General features: G+C 35.7%; 1 protein-coding gene across 5 annotated transcripts in view; it reads left to right on the forward strand.

Moving 5' to 3' along the window:
- vdra (vitamin D receptor a) overlaps positions 1–18,144 on the forward strand; it is a 50,713-nt gene that overhangs the window by 20,771 nt on the left and 11,798 nt on the right. For 3 of the 5 annotated variants that reach the window (XM_048179184.1, XM_048179182.1, XM_048179180.1), the window contains 2 exons: positions 10,345–10,492; positions 15,477–15,607. In XM_048179184.1, coding sequence (XP_048035141.1) covers positions 10,347–10,492; positions 15,477–15,607 — 277 coding nt within the window. In that variant the 5' untranslated portion in view covers positions 10,345–10,346. Of the gene's footprint in view, positions 1–4,807; positions 5,476–5,505; positions 5,757–10,344; positions 10,493–15,476; positions 15,608–18,144 lie in introns of those variants that run through there. The other 2 variants (XM_048179183.1, XM_048179181.1) reach the window with 2 other exon arrangements.

Below are 18,144 nucleotides of genomic sequence, written 5' to 3' on the forward strand. Positions count from 1 at the left end.
TAGTAATAATAATGATAATATATATATATATATATATATATATATATATATATATATATATATATATATATATATATATATATATATATATATATATATATATATATAACCATGAATATAAAAATATAAATTATAAAATCAAAACAATAACACATTTTTTGTTTAATAATTATAATAGATACAATAAATAATAATAATAATAATAAATGTAATAATAATAAATATGATAATAACAGTAATAAACATAATATTTATAATATAAATAATACAATTAAAACAATAATAATAATGAATTTAATAATAATAATGAATATATAACAATAAATATAATAATAATAATAAATAATACAATTAAAACAATAATGAATTTAATAATAATCGTCATAATCGCTATAAAAATTGAATTTTTTTAATTGCATTTAAAATCAATTTTTATTAGATGCATTGAACACAAATAAATAACAAGTATATACAAAACAAGTCATTCATTCACACATTAATTCATGCATATCATTTGTTCATGCATTCATTCGTTTTTCAATTATCATTCACCCAGCAAATAGCATTCATTTATTCATTCATTCGTTCGTTCATTCACACATTAATTCGTGCATTCATTCATTCATGCATTCATTTGTTTTTTCATTCATGCATTCATTTTTCATTTATTCATTCACTCATTCATTCATTCATTCATGCATTCATTTATTCATTCATTCGTTCATTCATTCACACATTAATTTGTGCATTCATTCATTCATGCATTCATTCGTTTTTTCATTCATGCATTCATTCATTTTTTCATGCATTCATTAGTTCATTCATTCACACATTCATTTAATTAACTCATTTTTCATTCATGTATTCATTCATAAATTCATTCTTTCTATTTTTATTAGATAAATTGCTACTAGATTTTTTTTCCCTCCCAAATCTTTCAGCTCTACTGCAGTGTTTGATTGACAGGTGAGGAGGCGGAGCTTCACCGCTCACTGTGATTTAAGATGCTTTATACGAGCGCACATTTTGGACTCTGTTTGCACCTGCAGGTTTAAATACACTGCTGCTTTTTCTCAGTATTGTTTTGTTTTCCGCTACAGATATCCGTCATTACAATGACGTGACTCAAAGTGACACGAGAAGATTTGCTTTCTGAGAAATTATGAAGCGAGTTTGTGCTTAAAACAAGAACAAGCATCTGCCAGTGGGATCAGAAAAATACTTGTTTTCATGTGGATTTTCTGACCCTTCAGCAGATATTTGCTGTGTTTCTGATGCTGCAGAAGCACTGATGAAGACGGTGACGTCGGTGTGTTTCGGCTCTCGTGTCCTTGTTTCATATGCGTCTGCGGGGAATTGAGTGAATAATTCAACGGCTCCGCTCCGGTCTGTTATGTAAGTGGAATGCTGCGGTTTATCGTCACGGATCAGATCTGATCTCAGTTCAGCTATAGATGCTTTCATCCAAAGAGACTTACAAATCAGATGATTCATTCTTACAGGATTAAACTTATTTAAAATAGTTTTTTATTGTAAATATACATTATACGTATTATATATTTTAAATAAAATAATAACTCTAGTTATTTGCAGCTCGTGTGTGTGTGAGAGAGAGAGTCGATCTGAAGGTCGTGGTGTGAATGAATCTCGCTCCAGTTCTCTCACACCTGTAATGAGTCGTTCTGGTCCCTGCTGGACTTCCTGTTCTCAGATCTGACCTCACAGAGAGCGGCAGTGAAACAGATGAAGCTCCTGCAGTCGTGTTGTGGGGAAGTTCACATGGAGCAAATGTTCTTTTTCCTCATTTTATTTAATGCGATCTTGTTTTGTTTTTTTTGAGTCTGAGACCAGTGTTCCTGTTCTCGGCTGACTCGAGTCCGTTAACTCCAGATGTGAAGCTCTGTAACTTTATCCTGTCGTGGCGTTCGGAGTCTCCGTCAGTCTGTGTGTGTCCCGTTGCCCTTCCAGAACAGGAATGTAGGACATTAGCCACATTCTCCACTCGCGGCGCGCCAGAGAACATGTTCAGACATGAACCTGTGAGACGTGTGCGGCTGCTGATCATCCGTTTCTGAAACTGGTGCGTTTTCTCCCTTTGCTTGTTTCGTTCGGATCCACATCAAAACTATCAGGATTTTTGAGGCCGATCACTGGAGACTGATACGATCACAGAAGTAAATAATACTATTCTTAACAACAAATGTATTTCAAGTATAAAAACAATAAAGAGATGAGAAAGTATCATGAATCGGCAACTCTTTATTGGCATGTGAAACATATTCCATATTCCAGCTTAGAGCTTCACAAATATATTATATTCCTGTGAAATTAATAATTGAGTCTATTTTCTGTTTGTTGTATTGAAACAGGAACTGCTGTCAGGTAAACTTCGTTCATAATGATTCTGCTGCTCTATCGCCTTCATCACGTTATCAACAAACATTTATAATATACATTTTTGAAATTTGTGAATCGATTCAAATTAAGATAAAATCATGATTCATATGTGAATTGATTAATGGCACAAAAAGCAGCAGGTTTATTAGGCTGCTGTCACTTTAAGAGTGAATGCACAGATCTAATATACTGTTACACATGCAGTATATTATATACTTTTAAAGACATTTAAAGTCAACATGAGGTCAGTATCGACTCTTTACTGTCAGTTTGACTATTAATTAACTCATGTGACAGTCAAAAATTCAAAAGTTCGATAATGTTTTTTATTTAGTATTTTTTAGGTGATTTAATGGTACTAAATTATAATAATGCAGTAGTATAATTATTTTTTTAAGCATTTACCTGAAAATGACATTTCCAGCTTAAAATGTCATAAATCTTGAATCTGAAGTTTGGTCTCTTTTTTTTTTTTTTTTTTTGGCAGATTATTGCTGGAGTGAAAAAATGCTTTTAAAAAGTGAACTTAAAAAAAGGTTAAATAAGTTTACGCATATTATGAAAAAATGCACAAAAATACCATTTTCATTTTTTATATGTGAAATATTTATTTTCCAAAATATGTTTTACTGTAAAACTGTAAGAAAATCATAACCATTAATATATACAAGTTGTAATGTTCTTAATTTGAGGTTGATATCTCAAAAACTGTTAGTTTGGGCGCAGTACCAAACGCTTCCACTAGAAGAGATTCGCTTCCCATTCATTTTTGACTGTTTCTTTCATTTATCCTCATGTCCATGATTTAGTTTTGTTTTGTTTTTGTTTTTTTCTTGAGATTTTTTTTTTATTATTTATTTATTTTTTTTACCAAGTTTCGTACCATTCTGATAAAGTAAACAATTTCTTTTCAGTCAAAAATGACCACCAGAGGGTTCATTTGAAATTGTCGACTTGACCGTTTAATGAAGTCTTGTTTCTGGTCACAAGCAGTTTGTCATTCATAGTCCATAATGCCAGGATTATTACAAACTAGACTAGTAACCATGAGCCGAGGTCAAATATCTGTGTTTGTTGATTGGCTTATGCATGTTTTATTGTATTCTTATTTTAAATTAAGTTGTCAAATACAGAAAAGAAGAGAAAAATAACTTGATTTTTTAAATTTTATTTTAGCATTTAAATATTTTTCAGTTTTTTCAGGTGAAGATTCAAGGTGACTTTTATTTTCAGGATTCAGTGTTTCTTCTCACACTGTAATATCAATACTGTAGAAAGAGTTTGTTTTTATTGTTGTTAATTTGTATTTTTGACATCCATAACTCCAGGTGCAGTTCATGTTTACAACCAGAATGCATTTTACAGGGAAATTGTATTATTACAAATGAATATCTCTTATTATTTAATATTTTTAATAATAATAATAATAATTAGAGTTTTAAAAGTATATTGATATATAATCACAAGATTTTTGGCCAAATTTTGTTGTTGTTGTTGTTGTTTTAAATTGTAAAATTCATTAGAAAAATCGCTATTACGTTTATTCCCCAATTTTTGCAGCCCAATTTGCTTAGATATTTTATTATTATTATTATTTTTAATCCAATACAATGACATTCGGACATTTTCAAGTCTTTAAATGTTATACTTTATTGTTACTTTAATTATACTGAAAATACTGGCAGTTCTAAATAGTTTTTATTTTTTCTTATTTTCAGTTTTTATATTATGCTGTCGTTTATGTTTTATTTTTTCTTATCTCGTATGATCTGTTTGTTTTGTTTAATGATATCATCTGAGCTCTCTGTCGGCATGTGTCAGTCAGTGATCATGTGACACTCTGCACTGGTCACATGGTTTACGGCCGTATCTGTTGTAACAGTACGTTAACATGTTGTTCTTGAGCTATTTTTATTGGTCTGGCTCGTGTGTGTGTGTGTGTGTGTGTTGTTCCTATCTCTGCGAGGTTAAAGTCTGCTGTCGATTAGATTGTTGCTCTGAGCGTTTGAGTCGATAAAGCTCATGTTGTTTTCTTGTAATCTGTTGTGTATCTGCTCCAGGTTGTAATGGTTTGTGTATTTAGTGCTCACGATTGTCCTTGACATGAGTTCTGTTTGATATCTAAAGCTGGAATATCATAAACTTGCATGATGCTTTTTCTATTTCTGCCTTATAGCGGATCCTATCCTGGGATATTCTGCCTCTCAGTGAAAATATTAAAAACAATGTAAGGCTGAACACGTCCTCATTTTGGCTGCGTGAGATTCTCCAGCTTTGTTGTTGTTGAGCTGTTAAAGCTCCGCCCTCTTCTGGAGCAGCAGCTCATTTGCATTTAAAGGGACACACACAAAAACGGCGTGTTTTAGAGGCAAATTTGACAAGCTATAATAAATGATCTGTGGGGGATTTTGAGCTGAAACTTCACACACACATTCTGGAGACACCAGAGACTGTGAATAAACATCATTATGTTCTGATGTCTTAATTAAATGTTACTGTGGGTGTTTTATGGATGATTTTGTGTTTGCGTGTGCTGAACTGTTCGATTCTGAAGTTCTCTGAGGAGAGAATCACGTTTGCACACGCACTCAACTTTCCTAAACGTTTACTTTTTGGAGAATTACGGCTTTTGTTGCTCGAGTATGGAATGTTTACGCACATTCCTGGCGGGTGGTTTGGAGTCGTGCCAGTCGCAGCTTCGCGTAGATTTAGGCGGGTTTGAGAAGCGCGTCTGCAAACTCCAGTCACTTCATCATCTCCGGCGCGAATCGATCCGCTCTTGTTTTCTGGAGTGTGTACTTTGAGGGCATGTTGGGCCGCTCGGCTCCGCCTGCAGGTCTGCAGCCACCGTTCCCTCCCTAAACGGGCCCCTCTGACGGGATTCAGGGCCCCCCGTTCCTCTGTAAGCTCCCTCCCGCCCCGTTTTGTCCTCCTGCCAGCTACAAGCGGGCCTTTTCTTTTTCTAGCGAGCGCTAAAAACAAGGTCTAAAGTTCAGAGTCTCTGATGTGCAGATCTGGGTCAAGTCTAGCGTTCGGAGCCGAGCTGCAGCGTTTTCTTCCCTCCATGGCCTGCGGTCGGTGAGTGCTGAGAAAAGCGCTGCGTGTCTTTGCTGTCGTGGGAGCTGGAATTCGAGCGCACTCCGGATCGCTTGCTTATCGGATCTGGGATCAGTTTTGGCTGGATATGGTGAAGTTCAGTTGTGGCGTTGGGTTACAGCGATTAAGCGATTTCCTCCAGGGAAACAGTCGCTTTTTTAAAGCCTCTGTGACACCAAACATCGGACGTTTCCAGAATGAGCGGTGTCGGATCTGATCAAAAGTCTGTTCATTCCAGAATACTGCTAGTGCACCAGGATCCAGTATGTTTAAACGTGGCATACTACTTTTGGAAATGTCTCATGTGCAGTGTTTGATAAACAGTGGGATGTAAAGTTTGGATTTATTAAGATTTGTTTTGTTTTGTTTTTAGGCCTCTTATTCTCACCAAGCTGGATTTACTTGTTCATTAATGCAGTAAAAATAGTGAAATATTTTTACAATGTAAATCAGCTGTTTTCTATGTGAATATATAGTAAAGTGTAATTTATTCCTGTGATGCAAAGCTGAATTTTCAGCATCATTACTCCAGTCTTCAGTGTCACATGATCCTTCAGAAATCAGATTTGATGCTCAAGAAACACTATCAATGTTGAAAACGGGATTCTTTGATGGTTAGAAAGTTCTAAAAGAACATTATAAATGTAATATATAATATAATATTCAGATTTCAGTTGGACATTGTGTTTTTTGCGGCCTGTCTGAACACCGCTTGTGTTTAAGTGGTTTAAGAGCAGCTCGATGGATGGTTTGTGTCTAAATCTCATCTTCAGATCTGTACATTGAAGTTCGGAAGCTGTTTGATCAGTTTCTCTTGTTTACCTCGCGGACATTAAGACATCAGCCAATCAGCAGAGGGCTTGATTGCGCGTGTCATTGAGAGGATGATCATGGAAAACTAACATTGTGGAGATAATTGCGTAAGCCTTCAAACAACAGTGTTTTGTAATATTGGTTGGATGCGTCACATTCTTCGGTGATATATTTGTGTTTTATGAAGCGTTGTTGGGTTTACTGCTGAGCTTTCTTTTTCCCCTCACTCTTGGAAGAAGCTTTTGTTTTGCACAGACCACACTGTTAGAAACAACTGGTTGAAACTGGTTGCACAACTCCTGATCGAACTCACAATATTCTGCGTCAGGAAAGTTGAACGTGGTTTATTCTTGAAGAACAGGAAGTCAAACTCTTGCAATCAGCTTTTTTTTTTTTGGGTTTCATTTCAGTTAATAGTGCAGCCCTAGAATAACCTCACAAGTGTTTTTGTAGCACATAATGGCAGTAAATTATTCATAATTAATTTGCATAATTTCATATTTATATGCAGTGCAGGGATTCCCCAGCTCTTTGACCTCGTACGTTTACTTGAGGAACCTCTGAGATTTAAAGTTAATAAGTTTAGGTTTCAGTCAAAAATAATAATAATAAATAATAAAATTTAAGTTTACTGTTCTCTGACGTCGGTTAATGGTCACATGACATGCACGTAAACAAATAGAATATTTAACCTTTTTTTTTTTAATTTTAAAATGACTTTAAAAATTACTATCTTTTCATTAAACTCTCAAAACCCCTGACATAATGTCATAATTAATGCACTTCATGTTGTTGGTAACAAAGAATGAAATATATTTTCTTTCTGTTTGTATTTTTATATCAATATGGTACAAGATTATTGTATTAAAATCAATATGATAAACTGGTTCAAAAGTAATCTGAAAGTAGTCGGATTACATTACTAACTACAATTTTTGTCATGTAATTTGAAGTTTTTAATATTTTTAAAAAAAAAAATTTTTTAATATTTGTAGCGCCTCAGCTCAAGCGGCTCGTGAACCGATCATCACTTCCTACTAGTTCATTTATAGCATCAAATAAACATGCATGAACATCAGAAGGAATGTTGTTTCAAATGTGGAAAGATGTCAATACACACCATTTTTCAAGTTCAAGTCCACCGAGGTTAATCTTCTAACTCCTGACTTCTTTGTCGGACAAAATGGCGGATTCGGCGTTCTGACTGGTTAGATCGCTTGTCAATCAAACTCCTGGCAAAGAGACCATTAATGTAGAAACAACTTAAAGACGGTATATTTTAAATATTTGTTTAATGGCTTCTTTTCATGAATGAAGGCGAGTATCACTGATACTAATGTCTCTATGAAACTGATTTAAAAAAAAATTTAAAAAATAAACGTTAATTAACCCTTTAACTGTCACCTCCACTTTTTTTTTTTTTTTTTTTTTTAGACAAGAAAATGCACTATCCAAATTTAAATGGTTGTAATTCAAGAATACTTAGACATAAGGCTGGTCTTGTTTTAAAGATGAAATTTGGCAGATTATTGTAGAAGTGAAATAACTTAAGTGAAACAGAAAAAAAGTCATAGAAGTTTAAGTTTATGCAAATGAAAAAATATTATATTTTAGATTTTATATAAAATATATATTTTACAAAACAAGTTTTACTCTAAAGCTGCAAGGAAATCAAAGCCAAAAATCTGAACAAGTTGCATTTCAAATTTCAGGTTGATATCTCAAAAAATGAGCTTTCAGTAAGATTTTGTTTGGGTGCAGTACCACACTTTTTCACTAGATGACAACCAAGCTCCATTACTGACCATATATGGGCGTCTCCATTTCCATATATGGTTTGAGTGATCTGAACCATATATTTACATTATTTTCATACAATTTATGAAGTAGACATCCTATACAGAAGTAGTATGGGAAGTTTGGCAGAATTTGATATGAATTCAACCTCTAAAAAACATAAAAACAACATGTATGTGGGTTATAGATCGCCGCCGCAATCATAAATGTATTTTTATTTATTTATTTTTTCTATTAAAAACATTTTCAGACCTTTTTTCTCAAAAAATTGAATGGATGTTATCTTTTGAACTCTTGGCATGAAAACAAACATGTTTCAGCCAATCTTTAATGATTTTTCATGTTCATCGCTATTTCAAAATAAAGGTCTGAACATGCCTTATGAGTATGATAATATGCTTGTTGCAAATTGATAAATTACTGCTCCTCTGTAATTTATTTTGAAGACCAAATATGAAAACTAGAGATGCTAAACTTTCAAATGCCATCAAGTTTGTCAAGATTAGTTTAGGTTTAGTATAGAATATTACTGTTTTAAATATGTAATGGCTGTGGGCCAGTGACAGTTAACAGGTTAAAGATATTTAATATTACAGTATAACTGAAAACTATCAATTTCAACATTTATTAGGCTTTAAAAAAATAACAAGTTCACTTAAATTAAAATCTTCACATAAACTTCACATCATATTTACCTGTCTAACATAAATTCTAAATTAATTCATCACATTAAATACATTAATGACAGACATCACAGTAACCGGTTTATTAGGCTGCTGTCACTTTAAGAGCTGCCGAACATCTCATTTTCTCACAACTCATTAAGACGTTATTTAACTAATTTAAGACTGCTTTTTTGAGGAAACTCCACATAATTCTGTATGTTATTGTTTGTTCAAGCGCAAAAGAGAGTTGTGTGTCACATGACACGACATTAACAGCGCATTCTCGTTTGTCTTGTGGCGCTTGAATGGTTTAAATAAGAGCGTGATCATATAATGTAATGCCAGCCAAATTACGAGGGGAAAAAATGGATGTTGCGTTAAATATTTATAACACGTTAAACTGAAATGAATTGCACGCTTTAACACGACAGCACTAATTGTTATATCGATATCATACAATAATGTCATTTGGAATCAGTAACAGACTGCAGTTTGTAAGTAATCTTCTTTATTTAAATTTGACTCTTTCTTTTAATTTGGGGGAAATTGTTTTATATATTCAAATATTTAAAAGCATCTTTCAGATGTTAAGTTTCAATATGACCATGAGCTTCACCTGACGGCACTGACGATAATCACTGTATGATTCTGTTCGTCTTTTACCAAGAACGTCAAAACAACTGCACAGTCTGGTTCCTGTGAATGTGGAGCTGCTCTTTTCAAGAGCGTCATGGCGGATGGATTGATATCGATCAGCTGCACAAACGCGCACGAGCTGTCGTAGAATGTGGTGACAGATGTTCTGATCACGAGGAATCGGAGTGAAGCTCCTCCTGCTTTTGTTCTCCTGCTCTCTCACACACAACAACATCACACGTGTGTGTTTTTGCATACTAAGCCATGCGTCTTCACTGCTGTTTATCTCTGTTCCTCTCGCTGTGCAAAACAAGCCGATCGCTTCCAGGAAGAACACGATGACCTGTGCACGACATGCGCGTATTATTATTATTATTATTATTATTATTATATTATTATATTATTGTAGCTGGGAGAAATGCTTTTAGCGTGTCTATTCATGGAAACCAGATCTGCTTTGCTCCGTCTCTCAATATTTAGTTTCTTTCCCTCCATCAATCATCATTGCTCTCGTGCTCCGTGACCTTTGACCTGTAAATGCTCATTTCATTATGCAATGTGTTTCTGTAACTGCATCTAAACTCAATGCAACATTCATCGTTCTTCACATCTCGCTCTTCTTGGCGTAATCGACACCGTTAGGGAACAGATGGGTTGGTTAACCTGTGCAAATGACTTTGAGGATCAGATGGAGTGGGAAAAGATTGTATATATTTCTTCTTTTAATGTTTGTTTTATTCATATCCATCTCTGTCTGCTTCCTCCATATGCACCAGCTGATGTTTTGCTGTGGATAAAAGCATCTGCTAAATGCATAAATGTAGTGAATTATGTAAAAATGCCGATCGGTGCGTGTCAGACCTCTCGGCCAATCGCGGCCGTCGGGGATTCACGGGATGCGAGTTTCTGACGGCTTCTCTCGCTCTTTCCGTGTTCTCAGTGATGGATCCCATGGCCGTGAGCACGTCTGCGACCGGTCAGGATGAGTTTGACCGCAACGCGCCGCGGATCTGTGGAGTGTGTGGAGACAAGGCCACCGGATTCCACTTCAACGCCATGACCTGCGAGGGCTGCAAAGGCTTCTTCAGGTAAGAGTCTCACCTGAGACCACCAGCTCATGGAAAAACTGTGATTTACATGCCTGGAGAATAATGTTTAGCTTATAAATATTTAAAGGGGCGGCTGATTATGATTTGACTGTTTTAACTTCAGTTAGTGTGTAATGTTGCTGTTTGATCATAAACAACATCTGCAAAGTTACGACCCTCAAAGTTCAATGCAAAGAGAGATATTTTCTTTTATAGATGGCTGGTAGGGACTACAACGAGCTTCTTCCTGGGTTAGTGACATCACAAACCCTAAAATTGACATAAACCCCGCCCCCGAGAACACTCAACAAAGGGGGCGGGGCCATGTTGGGCTGCTTTAGAGAACAGGAAGAGTTGTTGTTGTAGAGTGTTGTTGTCATGCCGTCATTTTACACCAAACGAGGGTCAATTCAACACAAAAGATGAACATGACGGCACATGCTAGTGGATGAGTTGAATCAACTCCACAGCAACTACATCAATTTATCCACTAACCATTCAGAAACGTCTAAAAGTTGTAACTTCTTCCTGAGTCTCTCCATCAGTGTCGACTCCGGTTTGAACAATGTAAGGCTGAACACTTTCGTCATTTTGGCTGCGTGAGATTCTCCAGCTTTGTTGTTGTTGAGCTGTTAAAGCTCCGCCCTCTTCTGGAAAGCGGAGCTCATTTGCATTTAAAGGGACACACACAAAAACGGCGTGTTTTTGCTCACACCCAAATAGAGGCAAATTTGACAAGCTATAATAAATGATCTATGGGGGATTTTGAGCTGAAACTTCACAGACACATTCTGGAGACACCAGAGACTTATATTACATCTTGTGAAAAGGGGTTAATCCCCTTAAATGGATTTAAATATTGAAATATATTCCTTGAGATTCACTTATAATGTTAAAGGGTTAGTTCAGCCAAAAATGAAATTTCTGTCATTAATTACTCTCCCTCATGTCGTTCCACACCCGTAAGACCTTCGTTCATCTTCAGAACACAAATTAAGATATTTTTGATGAAATCCGAGTTTTTTTTTATCCTTCATATAAAGCAACAAAATTAAGGTTCAAGATTCAACATCCAGAAAAGTATTTAAAACAATAATGAGCCAGCGTTCGGACACACAAGCGCTGAACGTAAACTGCGTACGAGTCTGACAGGGTAGAGAAGAATTTGTATAATAAAGTCGTTATTGTTTTGTTTTTGCGCACAAAAAGTATTCTCGTCTCTTCATAACATTAAGCTTGAACCACTGCAGTCACATGACAATGTTTTTATTACTTTTCTGGACTTTGAATGTGATCATTTCATATTGAGGATAAAAAACTTCTTGGATTTCATCAAAAACATCTTAATTTGTGTTCTGAAGATGAACGAGGTCTTACGGGTGTGGAACGACATGAGGATAATAATGACAGAAATTTCATTTTTGGGTGAACTAACCCTTTAATAAAGTGTTTTGCACAAAAAAACCCCAAATATATAGAAACATCTGTGTACTGTATCAGTGTAGGCAGCGTCGGTCATTATAATGACATCACAGATCCTGCAATATCAAAACAAGCTTGATTTAAATAAACGCTTTGTTTATAACGAGAAGGATGTTTTAATGGTACTAAGACCTCTAATATGTCAAAATATCAAGGCCAATCTGACTTCTCGTGTCATGACTTATTAAAAATGCTTAAAGTCTGGAAATGTCAGAGAAATTAATTTGTCAAAATATGTGGAAAATTGAATTTTTAGCAAAATTAGAATCCATTCTGTCCAATTTAATATTCGCATATCTGATTACAGCGCTGTTAAATAACATTAATACTTGCAATGCCTTGCAGCAAGGACACATTAAATTGATCAAAAGTGACAGTAAAGACATTTAAAGTTCTGTTTCAAATAAATGAACTTTCTATTCATCAGTGAATCCTGAAAAACAACAAAATGAAGCAGCACAACTGTCTTCAACATTATCAATTAATTAATAATCTTAATTATTCCAAACCTTTGACCAGTAGTGTATAATATTCCAGGTTGCATTTATTTAAGCTCTACAACTGATGATGACACGTGTATATAAAAACAAACACATCATTGACTTTCTGCAGGGACGGTAAAATGACTGGTGTTATTGTGAACCGGTGTTATTTTCATCCATTAAATCCGCCCAAAGGTCAGTCGTTCATGCGTGGCCCTCCAGAGCAGACGGACGGATCGGCGTCTGGTTCTGGAGAACCGCTGCGATCTGCAGCTCATTAGACGTTTGGTTTTACGACCGTGCTGAAAAATATCTGCTTATGTAACCTAATGGGCTGACTGTTTAGAAGTGGTTTCAGCTACAATGACTAAGACTGGTACAGAACGGCACGCCTCGATATAGCCACTGACGTCTGTGGAATAAAATGTCATCTGAATGTGAGACGGGAACACGCTTCACACAGGATGTTACTGTACCTTTTAAGACTTCTATATATATACTATATATCTGTTTTATGATTGGCTGAACTCTTTATTCTAGCGTATTTCACCATGATATTCATCAAGACAAAGAGTCATACATATGTTATTGAGCTCATGGTCATTGATAATTTGTAATAAAAGTGAGGAAAAATCCTTATTTCCGTCATGCGTCTACTGAAATATCCACTGGATCAATGGAGGAGGTGCATGTTGAGGATGAAAGACTGAAGAGCAGAATCTGCAGGTGTCTGTCAGATGTCACGCTCTCTCTTTGAAGCACGTTTGCCCAACATGTTTCTGTGATTTAGTCACGCTCACCTGAAGGGAATACATTCAGAGAGTGACATATGCAGTGAACACTGGAGCAGATCTGCTCATTTTGTATCCCATTTGCTACACAAGCAAAGCCAAGGTCATGGGTTTGTATCTGTCAAATGCAAAAGTGTAAAGATCAGTCTCGGCTGATAATCACATTCAATGACCCGATTACTAACCGATCACAATTTGATGACGTAAAACCGTTAAATGTTGCCTCCAATGCGCATGTTTTTGCAGCAGGTTCTGCTTTGTTACTTTGTGAAACTTCAGTAATCCATAGTAAATCGCAGTAAACGAGCCCAAACCCAACATAACATGAAGCGTAGCTCATGAGAAAATCAGAATGACATTGACATGCTGCTTCGCCTAAGCAATAGAACTTCCGGGATCAGATTGCATCGTGAACGTGACGCAGTGTTTGAAAGTTCAACCAATGGAAACTGGATCTCGGGTGTGGTTTGCACATAGAGACCAATCAGACACTGTTTTACAGCTGGAGCTCGCTTGGATTGGACTGATCACTTTGATTGACCAGTCTTGATGTACTGTCCGTCATAGAATAGGAGCTACAGCGCTGGAAGATCATCACTCATCAACCAGGATCTTATTACTTATTCTACGTAATTATAAATCTTTATTGTGGCGTTTACACATGTTAGCAGTTCTTATGTTCAGTAAAACACTGATCAGTTGTTTAAGAGAGATTTTTGGACTTTTGATAAGAAGTTGGTTCCAAATGCCATAACTTTTGATTGCTTTGAGATATCAACACAACATTTGCCCCAGAATGACTGATTTTATGACCCCTCATCATGTCAAGAATGAATAACAAAATAAATCAATAAATTGCATCACTTTTTCAGGAGTTTTGTTAGGGGTGTTGTAACATAAGAACCGCCAAACATGATCAAAATCTATTTTTATAAGGTTTTCCATCAAATGAGACCATGTGCTTGACGATACCTTGTTTTGTTGTAGAGTTATAGCTATTACTTTTAAGTATGCTACTTGAAATCATGTGAAATCACAGCATTTATAATAATCTGCCAGTTTTCTTTCACTCTCACCATCAAAACCTCTCTGATCAATTGGCTTGTTTACGTGTGTTTACAGATGATAGTGAGGTGTGTACACGGGTGCGCTGTGTGTGTTTGCTTTTATTTAGGATGGGTGTGTGTGTAGTATTTCTGGCGTTTTGTTGTGCGTTTTGATGCAGGTGAAGCATCTGGATTATCCCTCAGTAACCATAGTTACTTTGAAAATACCAGAGCTACTGTTACGACAGTAAATCAGTGTTCATGGCGGCCACTGCAGTGATAAACACATGAACCTGACAGAGACTGGGACGATTCTGACAGTTTGAAGATCTCATGTGAACTTAAGGGGTTAGTTCACCCAAAAATGAAAATAATGTCATTTATTACTCGCCCTCATGTCGTTCCACACCCATAAGACCTTCGTTCATCTTCAGAACACAAATTAAGATATTTTTGATGAAATCCGATGGCTCAGTGAGGCCTGCATAGCCAGCAATGACATTTCCTCTCTCAAGATCCATTAATGTACTAAAAACATATTTAAATCAGTTCATGTGAGTACAGTGGTTCAATATTAATATTATAAAGCCACGAGAATATTTTTGGTGCGCCAAAAAAACAAAATAACGACTTGTTTAGTGATGGCCGATTTCAAAACACTGCTTCAGGAAGCTTCGGAGCGTTATGAATCTTTTGTGTCGAATCATGATTCGGATGATTCAGGCTGATTCATAACGCTCCGAAGCTTCCTGAAGCAGTGTTTTGAAATCGGCCATCACTAAATAAGTCGTTATTTTGGCGCACCAAAAATATTCTCATCACTTTATAATATTAATATTGAACCACTGTACTCACATGAACTGATTTAAATATGTTTTTAGTACATTAATGGATCTTGAGAGAGGAAATGTCATTGCTCAGGCCTCACTGAGCCATCGGATTTCATCAAAAATATCTTAATTTGTGTTCTGAAGATGAACGAAGGTCTTATGGGTGTGGAACGACATGAGGGCGAGTAATAAATGGCATTATTTTCATTTTTGGGTGAACTAACCCTTTAAGATGATTTTACTATATCGATATTTATAAAGTGACGTTTCCTCAAATGTAATATTTTTAATTGCTTCTCAGTTTTACCATGTCACTTTACTAGATTAACTCTTCGTCTCTCTCTGTCTCTCAGGCGCAGTATGAAGCGCAAGGCGAGCTTTACCTGCCCGTTCAACGGAAACTGCACCATCACCAAAGACAACCGGCGTCACTGCCAGGCCTGTCGCCTGAAGCGCTGCGTCGACATCGGCATGATGAAGGAATGTGAGTGTCCGTCTGTCACCCGCCGCACTCGCCCTCAGAGCTGACCCAAGGTCAGAGGTCACACACTGGGCCGCCACAGCCCATAAAGACAGGGCGAACAATCATCATATGAAAGAACGACCAGACCGACCCCCAAACACTCCAGAGATGCGTTTAGAGTCGATGTTTTATTGTGACGAGAGTAAGCTCTAGAATAACATCTCCAAAATGACTATATTCTCACCTAAAAAACATTCCGTGACACAATAGCAGCAGTATCTGTCAAGTGACAGTGGGTTTGGTCCTCCTCCATTGACGCTCGCTGGGAGAAATGGCAGAAACAGATATTAGTAGAGAATTGCATGGCTGGAAAAGGCTCTCAGCCAATCAGATTTGAGAACTGGAACTAACTGTTCTATAAATGAAAATATATAATCTGTAGTGTTTATCATTCAACGCAATTGTTTCATTTTAAATACGCCATCATTTCCATGTGAGATTTGTTTCACAAGTTGGTCAGGGTGATTACGGCTAATAAACTACATTTAATAAAATGCTGCCGTGTTCCTAGAGCGGTTGCCGGGGCGTTGCTGTGCGGCCGCTAAGGTGTTCTGAGTGTTAGAAAACAGCTTTAATTAAAACATCTGCTTTGTTTCAACACAAACCAGTTGATTCACATCTTTTGAAGCGCACACATCGACCGCCACACTCTCTCTCACACAAACACGCAGTTAATTTGGGGAAAAATAGTTGCTGTTTCCAAACTCTGCTAACAGAGAGAGCGAGCGCGAGAGAGAGAGGGCCAACAATGATGCTTTTTCTCCATGAAGTTGCACAATGGGCCGACCCAGATTTTCATTCAGACGCGGGTGGGAGTTGTGGGTGAGGCAGATCGCTACTTTAAGAGAAAACGGATACAATCGGGGCATAAAGGGGCCTCTTTGTGTGTCGTATACGGTCGGATGAGGACAGCAGGTCAAAGGTCAGCGGTTTTGTAGCCAGTGAGATGTCGATCTCACACTTTAGAGCTCTGTGATGTCATCGTGACATTCCGGAACGCTGGAAACCGAGTCGGATGTGATGTTTGTGATCTCTCTCTGACGCTCCAGTCCGTCTCTAAATGGAACGTCACAATCCAGGATTCGTTACATGGAACTTTAAATCACTCGAATGGGTAATTGATCGAGTCTCGCCGACTAATCCTTGCGTTTTCCTGTCGGGAACTGTTCAATGTAAACAAACATCGAATACGATACTCTTATATTTGCATTTCTTTATATCAGTTTCTTCTTACAGTTAACAAGTAATGTTTTTGTCTCATATATATATATATATATATATATATATATATATATATATATATATATATATATATATATATATATATATATATATATATATATATATACAGTACAGTCCAAAAGTTTGGAACCACTAAGATTTGTAATGTTTTTAAAAGAAGTTTCGTCTGCTCACCAAGGCTACATTTATTTAATTAAAAATACAGTAAAAAACAGTAATATTGTGAAATATTATTACAATTTAAAATAACTGTTTTCTATTTGAATATATTTCACAAAGTAATTTATTCCTGTGATCAAAGCTGAATTTTCAGCATCATTACTCCAGTCTTCAGTGTCACATGATCCTTCAGAAATCATTCTGATATGCTGATCTGCTGCTCAAGAAACATTTAATGTGTACAATATTTTTTTTCAGGATTATTTGATGAATAGAAAGTTCAAAAGAACAGTGTTTATCTGAAATCTAATCTTTTGTAACATTATAAATGTCTTTACTGCCACTTTTGATTGATTTAATGCATCCTTGCTGAATAAAAGTATTCATTTCTTTCATTTCTTTTCAAAAAAATAAAAATAAAAATTCTTACTGACCCCAAACTTTTGAACGGTAGTGTATAATGCTACAGAAGCTTTGTATTTCAGATAAATGCTGTTCTTTTGAACTTTCTATTCATCAAGGAATCCTGAAAAAAAAAAAGTACACAACTGTTTTCAACATTGAAAATAATCATAAATGTTTATTGAGCAGCAGATCAGCATATTAGAATGATTTCTGAAGGATCATGTGACACTGAAGACTGGAGTAATGATGCTGAAAATTCAGCTTTGCATCACAGGAATAAATTACTTTGTCAAATATATTAAATAGTACACAGTTATTTTAAATTGTAATAATTTTTCACAATATTACTGTTTTTTACTGTATTTTTAATTAAATAAATGTAGCCTTGGTGAGCAGACGAAACTTCTTTTAAAAACATTACAAATCTTAGTGGTTCCAAACTTTTGGACTGTACTGTATATATGCTGTATTTTTTTTATATATATATATATATATATATATATATATATATATATATATTTTTTTTTTTTTTTTTTTTTTTTTTTTTTTTTGTCTGTGTGTGTATGTGTGTGTGTTTGAACTCATATTATATTTCACTTTTTGACATTTTACATAAGTAATAAAAAGGTTTCTATAAACGTTTGTGTTCTTAATGAACTGAGAAAGAACACTTGTCTCAGTAATCTCTCATC

Source organism: Megalobrama amblycephala, linkage group LG24 (genome assembly GCF_018812025.1).
Source record: "Megalobrama amblycephala isolate DHTTF-2021 linkage group LG24, ASM1881202v1, whole genome shotgun sequence".
In the NCBI taxonomy this organism is placed as follows: Eukaryota; Metazoa; Chordata; class Actinopteri; order Cypriniformes; family Xenocyprididae; genus Megalobrama; species Megalobrama amblycephala.